At 46.3% G+C, this 24215-nt stretch overlaps 1 protein-coding gene across 1 annotated transcript; it reads right to left on the bottom strand.

Moving 5' to 3' along the window:
• Positions 1 to 4081: 4081 nt before the first annotated feature.
• LOC137560875 (E3 ubiquitin/ISG15 ligase TRIM25-like) lies at positions 4082 to 23185 on the bottom strand. Its single transcript, XM_068272032.1, has 2 exons — positions 23138 to 23185; positions 4082 to 5985 (listed from the first exon to the last, which is right to left on the bottom strand). Exon 2 carries the CDS (start codon positions 5880 to 5882, stop codon positions 4320 to 4322), a length of 1563 nt encoding a protein of 520 aa, XP_068128133.1. The 5' UTR covers positions 5883 to 5985; positions 23138 to 23185; the 3' UTR covers positions 4082 to 4319.
• Positions 23186 to 24215: the final 1030 nt, after the last annotated feature.

The raw sequence follows: 24215 nt of genomic DNA, 5'->3' as shown, positions 1-24215 counted from the left end.
TGCAGCCCCTGGAGTCCTCCTGTGCGACGTCTTCCTGGTTCCCTCCGGTAAGCAGCGACTCCAGCAAAGCCGGCCCGTCACCGCGAGTCGCCAGCTACTGCGCATGCGGGGGCCCGATCCACGTGCAAAAATTGCTACTGTGCATGCGCCAGGCAATCCCGACACGGGAACGTGATCAGAATTTGCACAGCTCTGGGCCGCGCATGCGCAGTAAAGGCAACTCTCAGCAACGGGCCGGCTTTGCTGGAGTCGCTGATGCTTACCGGAGGGAACCAGGAAGACGTCGCACAGGAGGACTCCAGGGGCTGCAAGAAGCCCCAGGTAAGTTAAATTCATTTTTTCTTTCCTCACTTAAATATTCCTTTACAGTATCAGAGGCAGAGGATCAACAGGACTGCCAGGCAATGTGCATTATTTAAAAGGAAATAAACATGTCAGCCTCCATAGGTAAAGCCAGGGAATGAGGAGATGAGGCCCGGGAAACGCTCTATGGGATACACAGCCTCCCCTCTCCATAGGCAACTATCCATCCTGAAGTGAGTTTTCATGCTACAGGTTTGCTTTAAAGGAATGATCAAGTTTAATTTAACAAAATAAGCGCTATTTACCAGGGGCTTCCTCCAGCCCCAAGCTCCCAGCATGTCCCTCGCCGCAGCTCCGTCTCGGTCCCCGGCGATGACGTCAGGCCGACCTCCAGGTCAGTCTGTATTGCGCCTGCGCGAGTGGCGCTGTCAATCACCGCCATGTGGACCGGAGGTCGGCCTGACGTCATCGCCGGGGACCGGGAGGCAGCGGGGGCGAACGGCTGCGTGCAGAGCTGTGGCGAGGGACATGCTGGGAGCTTGGGGCTGGAGGAAGCCTTGGGTAAGTAGCACTTATTTTGTTAAATTTAGCCTGATAACTCCTTTAAGGCAACAAAACTTCCAAGAGGAAGCCATCACCTGTTTTGTGGTCACTAGGCCCAAAGTTTCTAACAATCCTCAACCTTCTAGAAAACTGTCAGTTACAAAAGACATAACTTTGTATTTGCGTGTAACTGACAGGCACCTGTGATGTGCGAGTGTTATGGATATACTGAGCTCAGGCAGCTGATAACACACCTCTCAGTGTGACACTCATTGCCTCAAAGAAAACAAGAAAATGTAAATAAACAAGTGAAGCAGATGTGCCTCACTGAAAAGACTCTACTGTGATCATAGAGTGTGAATTCCAGTTCTTATAAGTGCCAATTCATGTCAGAGTCTGAATAAGGACAGTGGAAGGAGCCATGAAAATTCTCCCTGTGGTGACCTGTGTTTCCAGCGTCACTGCTGCTAATGTATGGCACACATGCAGCATTATATACAAAACTCTGCATTCCAACCAGCAGCTGTTTCACGCTAAGCTCTGCATTCCAACCTTTAGGCAGCTGTTTCACGCTAAGTTCTGCATTCCAACCTGCTGGCAGCTGTTTCACGCTAAGCTCTGCTTTCCAACCAGCAGTTTCACATTAAACTTTGCATTGCAACCTGCAGGCAGCTGTTTCACGCCAAGCTCTGCATTCCAACCTGCTGGCAGCTGTTCCATGCTAAGCTCTGCTTTCCAACCTGCAGGCAGCTGTATCACGCTAAGCTCTGCTTTCCAACCTGCAGGCAGCTGTATAAGGGCTGGTTCAGACGGACGTTTGCAGAGCGTTTACAGCCAGCGTTCAGGGCTTGGTGTTAAACGCTCCCATTCAAGTGAATGGGAGCGTTTGTACCAAGCTTTCAAGCGCGTTTACACAAACGCGGCGTTTGGGTCCCGATTTTCCCTGGCGTTCAAGGAGCCCCTGGAAGCTACATGTAGCTTCCAGGGGAGGTTAACCGCGACGGCTAATGTCCCCCTAGGGGAAGAAAAAACGCGACCGCATCCAAACGCACACGAACGCTGCTGAACGCGACGCCAGCAAACGCAACGCCTGCAAACGTCCGTCTGAACCAGCCCTAACGCTAAGCTCTGCATTCCAACCTTTAGGCAGCTGTTTCACACCAAGCTCTGCATTCCAACCTGCTGGCAGCTGTTTCACGCTAAGCTCTGTTTTCCAACCAGCAGGCAGCTGTATCACGCTAAGCTCTGCATTCCAGCCTTCAGGTAGCTGTTTCACACTAAGCTCTACATTTAAACCTGCAGGCAGCAGTTTCACGCAGTTTATCTAATCCATCGCTGTCCAGCCGTTCTGCACCGCTCTGCCACTGACAGTCCTGGTAGAGGCCCCAACTGAGGCAGTCGTACACTACTGCACATGCGCAGCCGCATGTTTCCTTGATCCTTCTATGGGAGCATAACTGAGGAAGTGCACACAGCCAGGACAGTGCATGGGGTGACGAGAAGAATTATCCCCACAGGAGCACAGACCATAATGACGGCTTGATAGGGATTATAACCCACCTGAAACTATATCAAAAAGTGAAGCAAACATCTTGCCTGGAGTCACCCAGCATTAAAGGGAACCTGAGACCAGTCTAACTGCATGCTTTACACATACCTGGGGCCTCCTCCAGCCCCCATGAGGATCGTGGGCTCCATCAATGTCCTCCACGGCCGCCCCATCCTCCTGTTAGTTTGGCCAGTCGTGCTCTTCTGCACATGCGCGGTTGGGCCCCATGCATGCCCCCTGGCTGCGCAGTAGTACTGGTCAGGTGCAGAACACTCCCAGCCGTGGGAACACCACAGCTGGGGGGGGGGATGCGCCGTCAGGCTGCACATTCGCAGAAGAGCACAATCGGCCAAACTAACGGAGCTCAGAACTGGAGAACAACGATGGAGTTCACAGTCCTCATGGGGCTGAAGGAAGCACCAGGTAAGTATAAATCATGCAATTAGGCTGGTCTCGGGTTTCCTTTAAAGTTCCCCAATTAGAGAAAGAATGAATTACGCCCATGGTGGGCTAGAAGAGCTAATCCTCAGACTCCTGATGCTTCTTGATGTCTTTGAGGTTCCTCCTGCTCCCCGTACCGTCCTCCTTGTATTTAGCTGGATCCATCCAGTGAATATCCTCCCGGAAGTCCCCCTTGTGGTGATGATTGATGCAGAACTGAGCATGCACAGGAAAAGGAAGCAGTCATCCATGAGCACGTTCTGTCACTGCGCAGGTGTGGTTCAAGACTTGGACATGCGCAGTTCAGAATTGCTTATCACTGCTTGGGGAGGCATCAGGCAGGCTGGGGAGAGAAGACCAGGGATGGGAACAGGGGGGACCCCAAAGACAACAAATAGCATCAGGAGGCTGAGGATTAGGTAATCTACCCACAATGGGCTTCAATCAGTTTGTTAATCAATCGGAACCATCAGGGACTCCAGAGAGAGAAGCTGCAGGACAGAAGCCTCTGGCTATAAAGGGATGACTGTTAAAAGGAACTCTGAGGTGAGAGACACATGGAGGCTGCCATATTTATTTACTGTTAAACAATGCCAGTTGCCTGACAGTCCTGCTGATCTTTCTGGTCAGTGGAGTCTAAATCACACCCGAAACAAGCATGCAGCTAATCTTGTCAGACATCTGATCTGCATGCTAGTTCAGGGTCTATAGCTTAATGCACCGGCGTAACAATAGGGGATGCGACCCCTGCCCCCACGGGGGGCCCCCCTAGGGCCCGCTCAGGGACTTTTTGGGGGCAGGAGGGGTCGCAACATAAGAGGAGAGCGTGGCCGCAGATCGGTGGGGGAGGGGGACATTTCCGCCCCCCCCCCCTCCCTCGGGCTCTCCTCTCAGCGCTCCCCTCCTGCAATAATTAGCAGCAGCGGGCGGGCGGTAGACTGAATACATACCTCCTTCACGCCGGAGGTCTCCGATCTCTAAGAGCTTCATGTTACTTCCTGTTTACACAGGAAGTAACACGAAGCACTTACTGATGGGAGACCTCCGGCGCTAAGGAGATATGTGTTCAGTCTGCCACTGCTAATTATTGCAGGAGGGGGAGCACTGAGAGGAGAGCCCGAGGTGAGGGGGGGGGGGGCGAAATGTCCCCCTTCCCCACCAATCTGTGGCCACACTCTCCTCTTATGTTGCGACCCCTCCTGCCCCCCAAAAGTCCCTAAGCGGGCCCTAGGGAGGGGCCCGGATCTTTTTTTTGCAGGGGGGCCCGGGGATTTCTAGTTACGCCCCTGGCTTAAAGTATTAGAGGCAGAGGATCAGCAGGACAGCCTGGCAATGTGCATTATTTAAAACGAAGTAAACAGGTCAGCCTTCATATCCAACTCACCTCGGGTTCCCCTTAAAGCAGGACTCCAGGCACAGAGATGTGATAATATATAATAAAATACTCATGAACGATGATGTCACCAGTGTCTGGGCAGATTTCTCACATCTCCGGCCTCCCCCCAGATATCTTTATACGACCTCTCCACACACGGAATACAGCATGGAGGGGCTCAGTAAAGGTGACAGTGAAGGTGTGGAGGTGTCTGATCGGGTCACACAGGGCATAAAAGGAGATCTGCCCGGCCTCATAATCCAGATATATCCTGACTCTGACACTGGAGAACTCAGGTAACCAGATGTCCTCACCGTCATATATCACTGAATATAAATCATCCTCCCTGTTCAAAACCCAGGATTTTTTATTTTCTCCAATCCGCGACCAATCTCCTCTCCTGTCTATACTGGGGTAACACATCCCAACTGCACAGTGCCCTGATCCTCCAATATCCACTTCCCAGTAATGCTGCCCTGAGGAGAAACTCTGGCTGCTCAACACCTGAGGCCAATCCTGAAATCTCTCTGGTCTTTTTGGGCGCTTCAGGATTCTGTTTGCCCAGGATGCAGTTTTCCTGTCATTTGATACATGCAGATCATTATCAGCTGTGTTTACATCCAGTGATATGTCTGCCGGCTGTATATAGACCCCTCCAGTTACCCCAGACATGATATCAGATAGCCCTGTGTGTAATGTGTGTGAGATGCTGGCCACATCCAGATCCCCTCCATCATGGAGCTGCTTATGTCTGTCCTCCATGCCACACAAGTCACCTGTATGAGATTCCTGTAAGACAGTCAGTGGATCAGTCATGTTACACAGCTCCTCAATGTGACACATCTTCCTGGACAGCTCCTCCTTCTTTATTTCCAGCTGCCTTAGGACATCATCATAGTGTAACGACACCTGCTCTGCCTGTCTGTTGATATTACTCAGAACTTTCTTCTCTAGGTCTTCCAAGCATCTGTTAAGATCTTTGAATACAACAGTGACTTTCTCTGTTTCACCATCTGTTTTTTCTTGAGCACTTTTCCTGAGTTCCTCCAGACTCTGGACTCTTTTTTCCATCTTCTCTCTCTCTGTCATCACTTCCTGCAGAACATTTCTCAGTTTATTCTTCCTGCTTTCAGAGGCCTCAGGCAGAGACACCATCTTATGGCCGACATGTTCCCCAATCACGTAGCAGGACACACAGACACAGGCAGCATCCTGATTACAATAATACTCCAGAAGTTTATCCTTATGGATGGAGCATTTCCTGTCCTCCAGGGAGGTGGTGGGGTCACATAAGACGTGCTCTGGGGACTTTTTGTGGACTTTCAGGTGATTCTCACACAGAGAAACCTCACAATGCAGACAGGACTTCACAGCAGGAACAAGAGCATGAAAACACTGACTGCAGGAAATTACAGGCTTCTGGCCTGGCTTAGTAGACAGGAAGTTCTCCACGATGTTACACAGCGTTATGTTCCTCTGCAGTGCCGGCCGCTCCTGAAACTTCTTCCTACATTCAGGACAGACATATCCTCCAGACCCCTCCTGTGTGTCCAGAACACGATGAATACAGCCCCGGCAGAAGTTGTGTCCACATCTCAGGGTTACAGGATCTGTATAAATGCTCAGACAGATGGAACACTCCAGCTCCTCTCTCAGACCAGCAGACGCCATCGCTGACAGCAGTAGAGAATGGAAGGTGAAAGTCCGTAACACTCCTACGAATGCAGCCAGGCGTGTCTCAGCACTGTGTACACAGAAAGTCCAACACTGGGATCTGTAATGAAATCAGTGAGTTACATAAGCTGGCCATATGCATACATACAGGTTTCCATCACACATTTTCCATCACTGCCTGTCTGCAGAGGAGCTCACTAATCCTACCACATACTCTAATGCCCTACCAGATATTTTATAATATCTTTTTATAACTCATTCCAGCGCCGTAGAGGTTGAAGATGACTGCTAATGAAGCCACTGACTCACCTTTCCCTGGTTCACCTCCTAGAAAGTCACAACAACCCCATTTACACTACAGTGAGACTTGAGCGAGATACACTTGCAAGATTAAACTATGGCAAGACAATTGGTCTTTTGACTGGCCTAAACTAATCTCCACTCTTTAGGCTCTCTAATCCAGTTTTGAGCTATGTTTAAAATGAAATTAAAGAGGAATATGAAATTATAATCATAACCTAAGACTCACCTCCCCCCCCCCCCTCCTCTTCTCACTAACCCCTCTGACAACAGATCTATTGATGGACACACCCAAATCTGCTTGAAAGACCCTCAAGTTAGAGATTTGGCTATCTGTCCTTCCACTCCTAGAAAACTAGTACTCAATCATCTTTACAAATAAGAGTACACTCTCCTAAGACACACTCTAAGCTGTCCTAGACTCCACCGTTGTAACGGAATAGCTCAGACTATTCCAACACTTCTTCACTCATTATATACACTACAGTTAATATCTTAAGTACCACTTAAAACCTGTTATATTGTTGCAGTTACTTATGACTACTTGTTTGTGTATATTCAAGTTAACATTTATGATTCAATTAATCCTGATTTACTGTTGACTTAATGTATCTCTAGTTTCTCACGTTCTGTATATTCACCATACTAATTAATGAGATACTGTTCTTTTCTTTCCTGTACTATGAAAAGTCAATAAAAATGATTGAAACAAAAAAAACTTGTCCAGGAGAGCAACAACAACCGTCTCTGCCAAGAATCTACTGTGTACAGCGGCCACCAATGCTCTCCAATGTGTCAGCATATGATCCGCTTGGTGAAGCGACACGGCCGAGCACTGACTGAGGGCATTGTTCTGCTGACTCCCCCACCCGCTGTGTGACTTTCCTCTGCTCTGGCGGCCTCTCCTCCGACATGGCCTTGGAAACCCTTGATAAAATCTACCGGTATTTCAACTAATCCTCCAGGACGGCATCACGAGGGGGGCGTGGCCAACTAATGGCGGAGTAGGACGCACACTGCAGAGCTCCCGGCGGCTACGAAAGATATCCCTGCATCTAAAGCCACAATTGCAGGTTCCCAACCGCACACTATGCCTGGGGGACCCCGGGTCACTAGAAGCAGCAAAAAGAAGCAACAAAAGGACATCGCCCACGGCCAGAATATCCAGAAATACCTCCGAGACCTGAACGCAGGCTCTGATATGCTATCCAAGATGGCGCCGGCAGCTACGGGGAACAGTGGTGTGAGAGCAGACGAGAACACACCGCCGAAATCCACACCGCCGAAGTCCTCCAAAGGCTCAGCGACATCCTCGCAATCGACCTCCCCGGTAAGTCTGCCCGAAGAGGGAGGCCCTACGCCAATATTCCACATAGAGGGAGAGCGGGAGATAACGGGGCCTAGTCAACGCCAGACCATGGAGGCCGTAGCAGACCTGAAAGCACGGATAAATAACTTACCCACGAAAGTCGATCTAGAATCCTTTGCCAGCCGCATTGAACAATCCTTCCGTAGGGAGATTGATGAAATTCACAAAGATATTACTGCTATTGGTCACCAGGTGATTAACCTGGAGGAAAGACATGATGATACTAAAATGGCGGCCATGCAGGACAAGATCACCAAGCAAGACAAACAGATTGAGACCCTTATCTCCCAGCTAGATGACCAGGAGAATCGTTCCCGCCGACAGAACGTAAGAATCAAGGGCCTCCCGGAAGCTACCAGAACCGAGAATCTAAAAGCAACAGTTACGGACATCTTTAATTTGATCCTGGAGAGGCCCGCGCAGTCTCCCATAGACATAGAGAGGGTTCATAGAGCCCTCACCACGAAAAAACCTGACATAAATCGCCCAAGAGATGTCATTTGTCGCCTGCTAAGATTCACTGACGTGGAACTACTACTGCGTACCATGAGGGACAAAGACTATCTCGAGTTCGATGGAGCCCGTATTACGCTATACCCAGATCTTTCATGGCGCACTTTGCTTCAACGCAGGTCAGTGAAACCCTTATTAGAGGCCATTAAGAAGAAAGGGGGGCTATACAAATGGGGATACCCGTTCGCATTAATAGCCACAGTGGACGGAATAACAGCGACACTCCGTACTAAAGATGACCTGCAACAGTTCATCGATGACCTAAGTCTCCCCACCACAGACTTTATTGATTGGCGATCTCCACAAGACATGGCTCCACGTCCGCAAAGGGAAAGATGGCAAACTAAAGAACCTAGGAGAAAGAGAGGGCCACCGTCCTACTCTCAAGAAGGATCACCAGCGTAAAAGATAAGTACAGGCTCGGCACTTGACGATGTCCTTTCTTCCTCAGTTTTCTTTTCTATTCTGCTCGCCCTTTGTGGCAGGGTGACCTGGGACTCCCTGGGAACTTTTAGGCCAGGGCACTGGTCGTATTAGGCTGCAGCCTGATTTAGAATCTGCAGCTCCAACAACCTGATGGAAAGATCAATGCTCTCTATCTGAGGAACGTTCTTTTTGATATGCAGGGAATGACTTAAGCAGTAGGATTCTCCCTGTGAGGATCCATACAGTAACTCTCAGCTTGGCCGGGGGTGATGCCGAAACGGTACCCGGAATGTCATCTTCACATAGGAGAATGACCCCCATTAGGGATCCCCTTGTTAGGGGAATTCAAGCTGTTTTTACACCAAACAGCCAAAATCTTGTTAGTGGTCTGCTAAGCCTATTTTTGGGCTTGTTATTTTCTGATATGTTTTGTTTATTGATGTTTCCTGGTTGCAGGTGTCGCAGTGTCTCTCAAACTCTCTCATGGAAAGGTCGGTTTTGAGCAAACTTAGAGTCCTGTCATATAACATACGCGGCCTATGCTCCCCGTGCAAGAGAGGAAGGCTGTGGACTGAAATTAATCGCCTCCAGCCCCATGTCCTCTTTTTACAGGAAACATTTCAGGGATGGCTGCATACCACGTCTCCCACAACACAAATTTTCGCAATGGTTCTTTAGTAACTCACCTATCAGGAGATCCAAAGGAGTAGCCCTGGCTATATCCAAGGGATTGCCAATACAAGTTCTGGCGACAGATAAAGACGACATGGGCAGATATATTGCAGTAAAGGCACAGTTGGGAACTGAGAAGTTCACCTTTGTCAATGTGTATGCCCCCAACGTACATCAGGTCCACTTCTTCAGAGCGATTTTTAAAAGAATTAGGGCATTTGCTGAGGGGGTCCTGGTGTGCGGGGGGGACATGAATATACTAAGCAACCCCGGGAGAGATTCCTCTACAGGCTTCTCCACCCTCCCCCATAAGAGTGTAAAAGAATTTACTCAATTGATGAAAACTAATCACCTAATTGATTCCTGGAGATACCTCCATCCTCTAGACAGAGATTTCTCTTACTACTCACAAGTCCATAGGGTATACACGAGAATCGATTCTATCTGGGTTGATCAGTACTACCTCCACAAAGTGGTACAAGCAAAAATTGAAAACATAACAATATCTGACCACGCTGCAGTGTGGATAGATTTAGAATTAGGACTTACTGCCTCCAGGGGAACACACTGGAGACTAAACGAAAATTTATTAGATGACTTAGAAACCTTCCAGAAAGTGGAAAAGGTAATAATGAACTACTTTAGAGAAAATGCATCAGATGAAGTTTCTAAATGTATTATCTGGGAAGCACACAAGGCAGTGGTACGGGGTGAACTGATATCCCAGGGGGCGAGAAAAAAAAGGGAAGAACAGGGGATGGTGCTTGGGACCCTGGATAGAATCGGTTCTCTGGAACAAGCCCATAAAACATCTCCAGATGCGGAGGTGGAGAAAGCCTTGAGGGAGGAAAGAAGGGTTCTGCTTAAACTGTTAGACAATAGAACTAAACAAAGACAAAAAATATGGTTTAACACTATGTATGAATACAGTAATAAATGTGGTAGACATCTGGCAAACAGCATGAGGAAAAAAAGGGAACTAAACTATATACATAAGCTCAAAGACCGTAAAGGGAATATGGAATTTCAGGCGGGAAAGATAGCAGGCCTATTCAAAGAATACTATGCGGAGCTCTACAATATTCAAAAAAAGTGCCCTACGAGCACAGTGGACATATGTAAACAAAAAATCAAGGACTATCTAAGGAAAGTCCAGATGCCCTCTTGGTCAGAAAAGTGGTGCGCAGAACTAGAGCAAACAATTACTGTACAAGAATTAAAAGGGGTCTTAAAAAATACTCCTAATGGCAAATCACCTGGCCCAGATGGCTTCACTAAAAAATATTATTCAGCCTATGCCAAACATTTACTAGAACCATTAGCAGAGGCCCTAAACAGCCTGAGAGAAGGCGGAAGGTTTCCCGCCCACAGCATGGAAGCCCACATTGTGGTAATCCCCAAGGAGGGTAAAGACCCTGCCTTGTGCCAAAGTTACAGACCCATATCGCTTATTAACCTAGACATAAAACTTTTTTCAAAAATTCTAGCCAATAGGATCAAAGAAGGTATCCCGGCCCTGGTTCACCCTGACCAAACAGGCTTTGTGATGGGGAGAGAAGCCAGAGATAACGCCGCTAAGGCACTAAATATGATTCACTGGGCTCAACTGCAGAACATACCTCTAATCTTACTATCAACTGACGCAGAGAAGGCCTTTGACAGGGTGAACTGGGGCCTAATACAAGTAGTAATAGAACATATTGGCCTGGGACCTTGTATGCAGTCCTGGATTAATAGTTTGTATAGCAACCCCACAGCGAAAATAAGAGCAAATGGAGTTATATCAGAAAGTTTTGGGCTGTCGAATGGCACAAGGCAGGGTTGCCCCCTCTCCCCTCTTCTGTTTGTTCTAACTCTAGAGCCTTTGCTAAGGAGCATACGCTTGAATCCAGCCATAGGGGGATTGAAAATTGGGTCCCAAACTTGTAAATTATCGGCATTTGCCGACGACATTTTACTATATGTCTCAGATCCATTTACATCAATACCTAAAATTACGCAGGAATTCGAGGAATATGGGGAACTGTCTAACTTCAAAATCAACATGACCAAATCTGAATATATTAACGTGGGATTAAATGCATCAGACCTAGACAAACTAAAGACCTCCTTTCCCTTTACCCATAGAGAGCAAGCCCTACGGTACTTGGGAATAGACCTGCCGTCCAACCTTCAGGATCTCTATACTAGAAACTTTATACCACTACTAGACACAATTAGTAAAGACCTGGAAAGATGGAATGGGAGAGGGTATACATGGTTGGGACGTATTAGCATAATAAAAATGAACGTCTTACCCAGGCTGCTCTTCCCAATGTCTATGATCCCTGTCTCTCTACCTAAGCACTTCTTCATAAAAATAAAGTCTCTCTTAGTCAGGTTTGTATGGAGGGGAAAGAGACCCAGACTGTCATACAACCTTATGATAAGAGCCAAGGAAAGAGGTGGATTGGGTCTCCCAGACTTGAAAGTATACTATAGGGCCCTAGCCCTGAATAGAATATTAGATTGGCAACATAATGGGACACAGAAAGGGTGGGTGAATGTGGAGAAAGCATTGGCAGGTAGAAATCTTGCTGGGGCGGTATGGATCAACCCCTCTACAAGAGGATTAGCAACCTCAACGCCGCCGTGGATCAAACATACCCTAAGGATGTGGGATAGACTTGAATTTAGAAATATGTGGGCTCCAGGCATATCACCCTTAACTCCGGTGGAGGGGTTCCCACACTTTCAACCAGGGCTGGAAAGAGGGTCCTTCGGCACTTGGAAAGGGAATAAACTGTTAACTATAGGCCACCTCATGTCGGGAAACAAAATTAAACCCATCACAGTTCTCCGACAGGAATATGGCGCCTTCCCAATGGACCTATGGAAATTGAGCCAACTGACACACTGGTTCAACTCTCTCGAGGGAGTAAGGCCGATAGTTGATATGACCCCCTGGGAAAAACTTTTCATACAAGAGGCGAAACCCCCACACTTAACTTCATTTCTTTATAAAGCCCTCTTAGATAACAAGGGGAATACTAAACCAAGGTTTCTAAGTGAATGGGAGAGAGACACGGACCATACACTCACAGACACGCAAATAAATAGAGTCCTATCCACGGCACACTCAGCCTCTATCAGCTCACACATCCAGGAAGGGTGCTATAAACTCTTGGTCAGATGGTATAGGACCCCTTCCTTTCTTGCCAAAATTTATGAGGGACAAGACCCCAAGTGTTGGAGAGGATGTGGGGAGCCTGGCTCAATCTTACACCTCTTCTGGAAATGCCCATTCCTAGGATCCTTTTGGCAGGGGGTAAGGGAGGTGGTCAAGGAGGTGGTGGGCTGGGAATTGGAGGACAATCCATGGCATCTACTATTTCACTTATATCCGACATCTATTAAAAAATACAAATCTACAGCTACACCATTCCTATTAAATGCGGCAAAAAGTCTTATTCCAACATATTGGAGAACCACAAAAATCCCAACCATAAAGGATTGGTTCATTAGAATCAATAAAATCCAAGAAGCAGAAGAATCTATCTTGATGGCCAGAGATAAATTTGATAAATATAAGAGAGTCTGGATGTCATGGATCCTCTTCCAAACCACTGAAGGGTACCTTTCCATTATTAATGAGGTGTCAGACTGATGGCCGTTGGGAGGGACCTTTCTGTATGAGAACATATTTGCTTTTCTATGTTGATCAGTGGAGATGTTAAATCTGCGATACCTGCAACCGGTTTTAATTTAATTGTTTCTCTCTTTGAATTTATTTACCATTATTTGTTATTCTGTTTTCTATGCAATATATAAGCAAATAAGGCTATGGCAGCGTATTATGGGACGATAAGAGAACCCAGAGGGGGATGGGGACCCTGTATAAGCTATAAAGCCTCAAAAGGACTGAATCAACCTTCATTGCACGAGTTTCGGTTAATAGCAAGACCCAGGTCTTTCACATGGATACTGGACTTTGAAAAAGACTAATCTCAAACTCACTAAAGCTGGTTAAGACACTTTCACAATTCCTCGAGCAGATATCAAAAAAGTAGACCAGCTGAGGTGGACTGCAGATCAGATCCCCATCTATAACCCCATATTCCAACCTCTTCTCTTTATAAGTCCCATACTGTAGACTATACTTACAATGTTCGGAAAATGTGCTATTATGTGGTTGTATCACAAAAATTGTCTGGATATGGTTGTACAGAGTTATATGGCTTTATTGAAATAAAATTACATAAAAAAAAAAAAATCCTCCAGGACGGCTGATACATGAGAGGAAGTTGACTTCTCCTCTAAAGGAAATGCCTAAAATCCATTTGCATACTGAATAAAGAACCCCCCCTTCACATCTATCACCTTCAGTGATGTAGAGTAACTAAGAAGGAAATAGACAGGAAAATAAATTGAATGAAAAAACCTGGGAGGGAACCAAAGTAGCCATCCTGAAGGACTTGAAATATCACTACTGGTAAGATCTAACAAGACTTTCTTGTCCTCTAATCTTAGGGAGGGAAGACATTCTGTAACACCTTTCTCCCAAAACACAGATCTTGGCTGGAGAGGAGATCAACCTGGTAGTGCTTGATACATGGTCGTATAAGGTACTGGGAGAAAAAGCACAGAGACAACCGGAGCCCAAATTGTGCAGTATGTCACAGATCGATAAATATAGAAATGTGTTTGAGATGAAAATACTCACAAAGGTGGGTTGCACTAAGGGCAACCGACCACTTAAAGAGAGTCTGAAGCGAGAATAAATCTCGCTTCAGAGCTCATAGTTAGCAGGGGCACGTGTGCCCCTGCTAAACTGCCACTATAGCACCGCTAAACGGGGGTCCTTTCACCCCCAAACCCCTCACTGCAACACTTGGTCGCAGACTTGGTCGCTCCTGGAGGCAGGGCTAACGGCTGCAGCCCTGCCTCCAGTCGCGTCTGTCAGCGGCGCATCGCCGCCTCTCCCCCGCCGCTCTCAGTGAAGGAAGACTGAGAGGGGCGGGGGAGAGGCGGAGATACGCGCTGACAGACGCGCGTGGGGCAGGGCTGCGGCGGTTAGCCCTGCCCCAACCAGGAAGCGCTCCCCCGCATTACGGAGGGGATTTGTGGGATCAGGGACCCCCGTTAAGCCGCGGGATAGCGGCGGTTTAGCAGGGGCACACATGCCCCTGCTATCTATGAGGTCTGAAGCGAGATTTATTCTCGCTTCACTCTCTTTAAGGCAGGTGGAGTGTCTTATACCTGACTCCACTCAGGTATGCCAGTAATCTTGGAGGCGGTCGCTCTCTTGTAGAAGAATCACATGCACTTTAAACCCGTGAGGTGGGGGGAATCCACTTCGGGTTAGGTGTACAGAACCCCCCTTTACTAGACCGTAGAGGGGGCACCCGAAATGCGTAGCCTGTGCTAATTAAATAAATAGGTCTACTCAAAGCGAGTTGTGGTCTTTGAGGTAAGCCACCTCAATCTTTTGATTTGAGTGTTTTTAGCTGTTTTATACTTCCTGGGCGCCTCTTTTGATACATGGTTGATGACATGACCAAGTTACAGCTTTGCATATTTGCTCTATGGAGGCTCACAAACTTTCAGACCATGAAATGGATAGAGACCTAGTAGCATGAGCTGTAATGTCCTGCAGAATCTGCTGCCTTCTGCTGAACTAATAGCTTCCCTCAGCATCTAGCAATAGTGCATTTTGAAACCTGAAGTCCCTTTTTTGTGCCTGCAAAAGCTACTTAGAGGTGTTTTGAACATCCAATTTTGTGGCCTCTAGATATGCAAGGATTGCTCTTCTAACATCTACAGTATCTAATCTAGTTTCTTTGTAGTTACCAGGGGAGTCACACAAAGAAGGAAGAACCACCTTCTGGATCCTATGGAGAGCTGACCCAAGCTTGGGCAAGTAAGCTGGATCAGTTTTGAAGATAACCTTATCTGGCAATATCATTATGTATGGATCCTTTACAGAACGAGCCTGTATGTCTCTGTGGGTAGAAGTGATGGCTACCAGGAAAGTTGTCTTTAGAGTAAGTAGAGTGAGGCCTGGGATAAGGGCTCAAGGGGTGGACCTGTGAGAAAGTTTAGTACCAAAGCAAGATCCTACAGGATGGAGTCTGTGTAAACCCTCTTCCGAGATGGTGGATGCCATAACCGCCCCTGATCCAGAGGTGTATGATCCCCACACCATGTTAGAGCGGAAGCCACCTTCCCGGGAAAAGGGAATCTCTGGAGAGATCCCAGCATTGAAGAAACCATCTTTGGAGTGTGTGTGTGAATGATACTGGGCACACAATACCGATACGATCGTAGAGATTATTGGACCCAACAGGGAGAGAGACTTTCTCAGGGATACATTCACCCGTCCTGAGAGTTGGAATTCTAGAGATAAATCCAGCAGGTTTTCTTCTGGGAGAAAAAAGTAATAATCCTGAATAGAATCCACCAGAAAGCCCACTCCTTGTGCTGCGATCAGAATGGATTCCTCATAATTCAGCAACCAGCCCAGATAAGAGGAGCTGAATCGTGAGCACATGATCTAGGTATGGAATCATCTGGAACTGGAACTGATTAAGATGGGCCGTCACCTCCACCACTATCGGAGGAGGGACCCAATCAGCATGCTTTTAACTTGGCTAAGCCCCTCCCTCACACACACTTCTACCCAATCATGACTTTCCTACTTTATTTCCCAGCCTGTGCGCTTACTGCAGCCAATCACATTACACTAATAGTCATGGCTGACATTTTAGTTTCACATTTCACACATATGATGTCAGATCTCACACATGCTCAGTCTCTACCAATACGAAATACATTTTCTCTACTTTGAATGGGTCTGCAGAGGAAAGGCGCAGTGGCTGGATAGTGTACTGGTTAGAGATATCATCTTTGATATAGGAGACCAGGGTTAAATACTGGCTGGAAGCAACATCTGCTCAGTAAGGAGTCCTTGGGCAAGACTCTGCAACGCTCCAGGGTGGCATACTGAGTGTGCCCTTTGTGGCGGCAATTGCTTTGAGTAGCAGAGGAGATGGATGAGGCCCCTTTTCCTCGGGAGGTTGAGCCGTGCGCATGTCGGGCAGTTCTGCCTCCCGGTCACGAGCGGCTTCTGGCTGCAACTTCATGCAGGCAAACAGCAGCATTGGTGACACCAGGCATGTGACACACAGGGGTGTTACCCAAAAGCAAGACTATTGCGTGTCACCTCTGAGGACGGCCCCCACAGGCTCGCATGTAAACTCCATAGAGGTGACACTTCTCAATGGTCCATGCAGAGCTCTACCAAATACCCAGCCGGTGTGCAGGAGCAGCTGACAGCCGGGGAATTTCACCCTCCCTAGGAAAAGGGGCCTAAAAGTGGGAACACTTCAACCCAACTTTATTTACAAGAGACACAAACACACAGACACACAGGAACATGCTGCTCACTGTCACACACATGCAGTGCTGCCCATAATTATTCATACCCCTGGCAAATTTTGACTTAAAGTGGACTCAAATTAAAAATGCAAGATTTCAGAAATAAAATCTATTTTCTAAATTCTAATAATAAATAGCAGCCTTTTTTCAGCTGCATGATGACAAATATAAAATATTTTACATTTATTGGAGGAACCCCTCCCTTCCTTTCAAATTACCGGGACAAAATATGGCAAACTGGAGGAGTAGATGGTGTCCGGCAATGGAGGAATTGCTAATGGCTGCCCCCAGTATAATCCTGGTTATGAAAAGAGAAGGGTGAAAAGTATGCACTGAAATGATCATAGGCTTGAAGGAGTGTTTGTTTATCTTTGTATGTGTCAGAGTGGTGCAACTAAATATTTTTAATTTAAAAAAATGTTTGGTTTGGGTCCACTTTAAATTTACTTTTATTCAACTAGCAAGTAATTTTTTGATGGGAAATAAGATAGGTGTCTCCCAAAAGATAATAAGATGATGTACAAGAGGCATTATTGTGGAAAAAAAACATTTCTCAGATTTTATTTACATTTGAGCATAAAGTGTCCAGTCCAAAAATATTCATGCCCTTCTCCTCAATAATGAATAGAAAAGCCTTTATTGGCTACTACAGCAATCACACGCTTCCTATAATTGCAGACCATCTTTTTGCATCTCTCCATAGGTATTTTTGCCCATTCATCTTTAGCAATGAGCTCCAAATCTTTCAGGTTTGAGGGTCTTCTTGCCATCACCCTGATCTTTAGCTCCCTCCCCAGATTCTCGATTGGATTCAAGTCAGGACTCTGACTGGGCCACTCCAAAATGTTAATGTTGTTGTCTGCTAACCATTTCTTCACCACTTTTGCTGTGTGTTTTGGGTGATTGTCATGCTGAAATGTCCACTAAGCACAAGGCCAAGTTTCTCTGCAGACTGCCTGATGTTGTCGTTGAGAATCCTCATGTATTGCCCTTTTTTTCATGGTACCGTTTACTGCGATTAGGTTCCCTGGTCCACTGACAGAAAAAAAAACAAAAAAAACAAACAAACCCCAAAGCATTAGGTTCCCACTACCATGTTTGACAGTGGAGATTGTGTTCTTTGGGTTGAAGGCTTCTCTTTTTTAATGCCAAATGATGGAAACATCATTGTGACAAAACAATTAAATTTTAGTTTCATCTGACCATAACACAGGAGACCAGAAGTCGTCTTCTTTGACCAGATGAGCATTTGCAAAGGCCAAGTGAGCTTTTGTGTGCCTTATCTGGAGAAGTGGCGTCCTCCTTGGTCTGCATCGGTGGAACCCAGCAGTGTGCAATGTCCGTTGGCTTGTCTGCCTTGAGACATTACCACCAGCAGAGCCCAGATTCACCAGGATGGCCTTGGTGGTGATCCTTGGATTCTTTTTCACCTCTCTCACTATCCTCCTGGCCAGCACAGGTGTCACTTTTGCCTTCCGACCACATCCTCAGAGATTTTCCACAGTGCGGAATATCTTGTATTTTTTTAATAATACTTTGCACTGTAGCCACTGGAACTTGAAAACATTTAGAAATGGCCTTGTAGCCCTTTCCTGACTTGTTAGCAGCCCCAATGCACAGCCGCAGGTCCTCACTGAGCTCCTTTGTCTTATGCTGGGCATACACGGCACGTTTATGCGCCGGAATCGGGCCAGCGGCTCGATGCCGGCGCGTCACCGCTCGTCCGCGTGGATTGATTCATGCTCGGGGATGAAGCCGGGAATCTATCCATGCGGTGATCGGACATGTCGGAAATTATCAATCGAGCCATCAGCGGCTCGATAAGAAGAATCTGGGCTGTGTATGCCCAGCATTAAAGGAAAGGTTCAGGGAGGGTGGGCAAAAAATAAAAATCAAATTCCACTTACCTGGGGCTTCCTCCAGCCCGTGGCAGGCAGGAGGTGCCCTCGCCGCCGCTCCGCAGGCTCCCGGTGGTCTCCGGTGGCGCGTCCGACCTGGCCAGGCCGGCTGCCAGGTCGGGCTCTTCTGCGCTCCAAGGCCCGGAACTTCTGCGTCCCACGCCGGCGCTCTGACGTCATCGGACGTCCTCCGTGCTCTACTGCGCATGCGCAGTACTTCTGCGCATGCGCAGTAGAGCCCGGAGGACGTCCGATGACGTCAGAGCGCCGGCGTGGGACGCAGAAGTTCCGGGCCTTGGAGCGCAGAAGAGCCCGACCTGGCAGCCGGCCTGGCCAGGTCGGGCGCGCCACCGGAGACCACCGGGAACCTGCGGAGCGGCGGCGAGGGCACCTCCTGCCTGCCACGGGCTGGAGGAAGCCCCAGGTAAGTGGAATTTGATTTTTATTTTTTACCCACCCTCCCTGAACCTTCCCTTTAAGGTGCATACACACATCCAATTTTGATTGGCCAATTACTGACCAATTTTACCACCTCCATGTAGTATGAGGTCCATATTTTGAATACAATGAAGAGACTGTGGGTAAGCTCTCATGCTACATGGAAGTAGTAACATTGGACAATCATTGGCCAATGAAACCATGATGCGTGTATATGACTTTAGCCATGACCAACTGCAGAGAGCTGCTGTTTTTCACATGTTGAGTTGATTAAAACAGCTGTTCCCAATTAATCAGGGTAATTAGGATGCTTTAGAACAGCTTGGACTATTTGGAATGGTACAGAACTTGGATTTTCCCGCAGATTATGACAGTTTGTGATGGCTATGCATAATTTTGGACTGGACACTTTTTGCTAAAATTTAAATAAAAGCTGAGAATTTTTTTTTTCCATAATAATGCCTCTTGTACATCCTCTTATCTTTTGGGAGACACCTATGTCATTTCCCATCAGAACATTTTTTGCATAATAAAAATTTGAATAAAAGTAACTAAGTCAAAATTTGCCAGGGGTATGAATAATTATGGGCAGTGTATTTATAGTTCATATTTCATACACCACACACACAATCTATACATTAAGCATTAGTAAGTCCCTGAGTACACGGTCGCCTTGTCTGCAATGCAGGTGACCCCCATATAGCCATGACTCTGCTACTTCCATCCCCTGTGCAGCTATCTCCCATATGACTGTCCCTCCCCCCATGTGTGTCTGTCCCTCTCTGTGTCTGTCCCCTACCCCCCCCCCCCCCGTGACACTGACCCCCATATGGCTGTCACTCTGCTACTCCCATCCCCCGTGCTGCTATCCAGCACTCCCCCATGACAGAGCCTCTCCCTCTCTGTAACGTCTTTATCCCCCCCCCCCCTTCTCTCCTGTGTGTCACACCCCCAACCCCAAAGCCTGTTGTCTCTTCCTTTTAGCTTCACTAGCACCCCTATATGGCAGTCTCTACTTCTCAGCAAACTCTGTCACACTCACAATTCCTACCGAACCCCCTGCCCCCCCAAAAAACATGGGTGGCTGTTTCTTCTTCCTGTGTGTCACCTTCCCTGTTGTTGTCTCTCTCTCTGTGTCACATCCACCCCCTCCCATGTCCTTCGGTGTCACTCACACCCCCTACAGTGGTTGTTCCCCCATGTGGCTGGCTCACATTCTCTCCCCTCCCATTCATATGGCAATCCCTCCCTCTAGTCTGTGATTTCATAAACTAATGAGTCAGATGCATTTCTGTACCGACTCCACAGCCCTGAACACTAAACACTACAGCAGCACTATAACACACCCCAGCATAATACACTGCAATATACAGACTTACACTATACTATATTACACCCCAGTATAATACACTGCAATATACAGACTTACACTATACTATATTACACCCCAGTATAATACACTGCAATATACAGACTTACACTATACTATATTACACCCCAGTATAATACACTGCAATATACAGACTTACACTATACTATATTACACCTCACTCTATTATACCCCAGTATAACACAGCACCCTGTATTACACCCCACTATACTATATTACACCCCACTATATTATATTACACCCCACTATATTATATTACACCACACTATACTATATTACACCCCACTATATTATATTACACCACACTATACAGTATTACACCCCACTATACAGTATTACACCCCACTATAATACACCACACTATAGCACATCACACTATAACACACCTCACTATAATACACTGCAATATACAGTGTTACACTATACTATATTACACCCCAGTATACAGTATTTCACCCCAATATAATACACCACACTATAACACACCCCACTATAATATTAACATTACAGTATATAGTCTTACACTATACTATATTACTCCCCACTATACAGTATTACACTCAACTATACAGTATTACACCCCACTATATTACACCCCACTATAATACACTGCAATATACAGTCTTACACTATACTATATTACTCCCCACTCTATTATACCCCAGTAGAACACAGCACCCTGTATTACACCACACTATACTATATTACACCACACTATACTATATTACACCCCACTATATTATATTACACCCCACTATACAGTATTACACCCCACTATAACACACCCCACTAGAATACACTGCAATATACAGTCTTACACTATACTATATTACACCCCAGTATAACACAGCACCCTATATTACACCACACCATATAGTATTACACCCCACTATAATACACCACACTATAGCACATCACACTATAACACACCCCACTATATTACACTACAATATAAAGACTTACACTATACTATATTACACCACACTATACAGTATTACACCACACTATACTATATTACACCACACTATACTATATTACACCACACTATACTATATTACACCCCAGTATAACAGCACCATATATTACGGACTACAATATACAGTCTTACACTAAACTGTAATTTCCTGCACTATAATGCACTACAATCTTACACTATACTAAAATACACCCCATTGTACAGTATTACACCCCACTGTATTATATTACACCCCACTATACAGTATTTCACCCCAATATAATACACCACACTATAGCACATCACACTATAACACACCCCACTATAATACATTACAATATATAGTCTTACACTATACTATATTACTACCCACTCTATTATACCCCAGTATAACACTGCACCCTGTATTACACCCCACTATACTATATTACACCCCACTGTATTATATTACACCCCACTATACATTATTTCACCCCAATATAATACACCACACTATAGCACATCACACTATAACACACCTCACTATAATACATTACAATATATAGTCTTACACTATACTATATTACTCCCCACTCTATTATACCCCAGCATAACACAGCACCCTGTATTACACCCCACTATAGCACATCACACTGTAACACACCCCACTAGAATACACTGCAATATACAGTCTTACACTACACTATATTACACCCCAGTATACAGTATTACACCCCACTATAACACACCTCACTATAATACATTACAATATATAGTCTTACACTATACTATATTACACCACAATATACAGTATTACACCCCACTATACTATATTACACCCCACCAGGGGCGTAGCAATAGGGGGTGCAGAGGTAGCGACCGCATCGGGGCCCTTGGGCCAGAGGGGCCCCGAAGGTTCCTCCCTCAACTGCAGTATTAGCTCTATATTGGTCCTGTGCTCATAATAATCACTTCTATAGATACTTTGAATAGTGGTAATCATTAGGAAACTGTTCCCCATCCTCTTCTGGCACCTCTGACACTGTAGTTGCCATTGGCAGGTTTTGGTGCGCCGTATCATTTGTTATGTATAGAGTGCTTGGGGGGCCCCATTGTAAAACTTGCATAGGGGCCCACAGCTCCTTAGCTACGCCACTGCACCCCACTATACAGTATTTCACCCCAATATCATACACCACACTATAGCACATCACACTATAACATACCCCACTATAATACATTACAATATATAGTCTTACACTATACTATATTACTCCTCACTCTATTATACCCCAGTAGAACACAACACCCTGTATTACACCACACTATACTATATTACACCCCACTATATTATATTACACCCCACTATACAGTATTACACCCCACTATACAGTATTACACCCCACTATAACACACCCCACTAGAATACACTGCAATATACAGCCTTACACTATACTATATTACACCGCACTATACTATATTACACCCCACTATACAGTAATACACCCCACTATACTATATTACACCCCACTATAGCACATCACACTATAACACACCTCACTATAATACATTACAATATATAGTCTTACACTATACTATATTACACCACAATATACAGTATTACACCCCACTATACTACATTACACCTCAGTATAACCGCACCATATATTACACCACACTGTATTACACTACAATATACAGCCTTACACTATACTGTATTCTCCTGCACTATAATGCACTACAATCTAACACTATACTAAAATACACCCCACTATACAGTATTACACCCCACTATACAGACTTACAGTAGGCTATATCTCACCCCACAATATCACCCTCCCCCCAGCAGTATAGAGCCCAGCAGCAGGCAGGGCACAGGCTGTATACAGTATATACCATAGAGAGCTATGCAGACGTCACACCACGAGGCTGGAGCTTCCCCAGTGACGCCTGTGCAGAGGAAGCCACGCCCACAGCGTAATGCCCCGCCCGCCCCAGCGCCGCTGTTTTCCTTTACACGCCAGTGACGTCGTTAGCTACGTCGCCAGTTCCTGCGCTCCATCACATGGGACGCATAGAGCTGTGTGCGCTCTGCTGCCATCTAGTGGCCAATATGTGTATTTTATATGCAAAGTTTTTGTTTCTGGCCATTCAAAGAGCATAGAAGTGAGAAAGACCCTCAGATTCCCCATCTTGTGGCCACAGCTTGTGAAGGGATGAATATGAAGGTTAGGGAAGCATATAAGGTCAGATATTACTGGGGATAGCATGTTACTATACAGAGGGGAAAGCAGGTTAGTGGATTACTATTCCTCATAGAAATATATTACATCCATAATTCCCAATATGATTACATGTTACTATACAGAGGGGAAAGCAGGTTAGTGGATTACTATTCCTCATAGAAGTACATTACATCAATAATAATTCCCAATATGATTACATGTTAAAAAGAGAGGAGCTGTGCAAGGAAACGGCAAATTTGCCACAATCAGCAGCCGTTCTGCCATAGGCACCCATGTGAATAGCGGCTATGGGGGAAACTTAGGCACCCGCTAAATATTAGCGCTTGCGCCTGCTACTTGTAGCCCTATTTTGCATTCTGGGTCTCCGCAGCGCCTGATATTTAGCAGTTGCAAAAATTCCACCCAATGCCGCCATTTATTTGACAATAGTAAAATACTGGTAAAAGGTACCAATACTTATTCTCACCCTGAGCCCTCCCACTAACAATGCCTAACCTTAACTTTTTGTGGACCGCCCATAGTAGATCCTACGCCGCACTTGTGGCTGTTCTAGCCTGATGCGGCGTAGGATCTACGCCAGCTGCTATTTCCACTCCCGACACGATCGTGCGCACCCGAGAGGGGAGATCAAGCTGTCATATGACAGCTGACATCTCCCTTAAGTGATCAGCAGCCATCGCGTATGGCTGCTGATCATGTGATCACTACGATCGCCGGCGGATCGTAGT

The sequence above is a fragment of the Hyperolius riggenbachi genome, chromosome 3 (assembly GCF_040937935.1).
Source record: "Hyperolius riggenbachi isolate aHypRig1 chromosome 3, aHypRig1.pri, whole genome shotgun sequence".
In the NCBI taxonomy this organism is placed as follows: Eukaryota; Metazoa; Chordata; class Amphibia; order Anura; family Hyperoliidae; genus Hyperolius; species Hyperolius riggenbachi.
The sequence above is the reverse complement of the archived record's forward strand: the minus strand, read 5'-3'. Positions and strand labels throughout refer to the sequence as shown.

What these genes read in the sequence shown, in the direction of transcription:
- LOC137560875 (XM_068272032.1), bottom strand. Translation starts at nt 5,882, where the DNA reads ATGGCGTCTGCTGGTCTGAGAGAGGAGCTGGAGTGTTCCATCTGTCTG.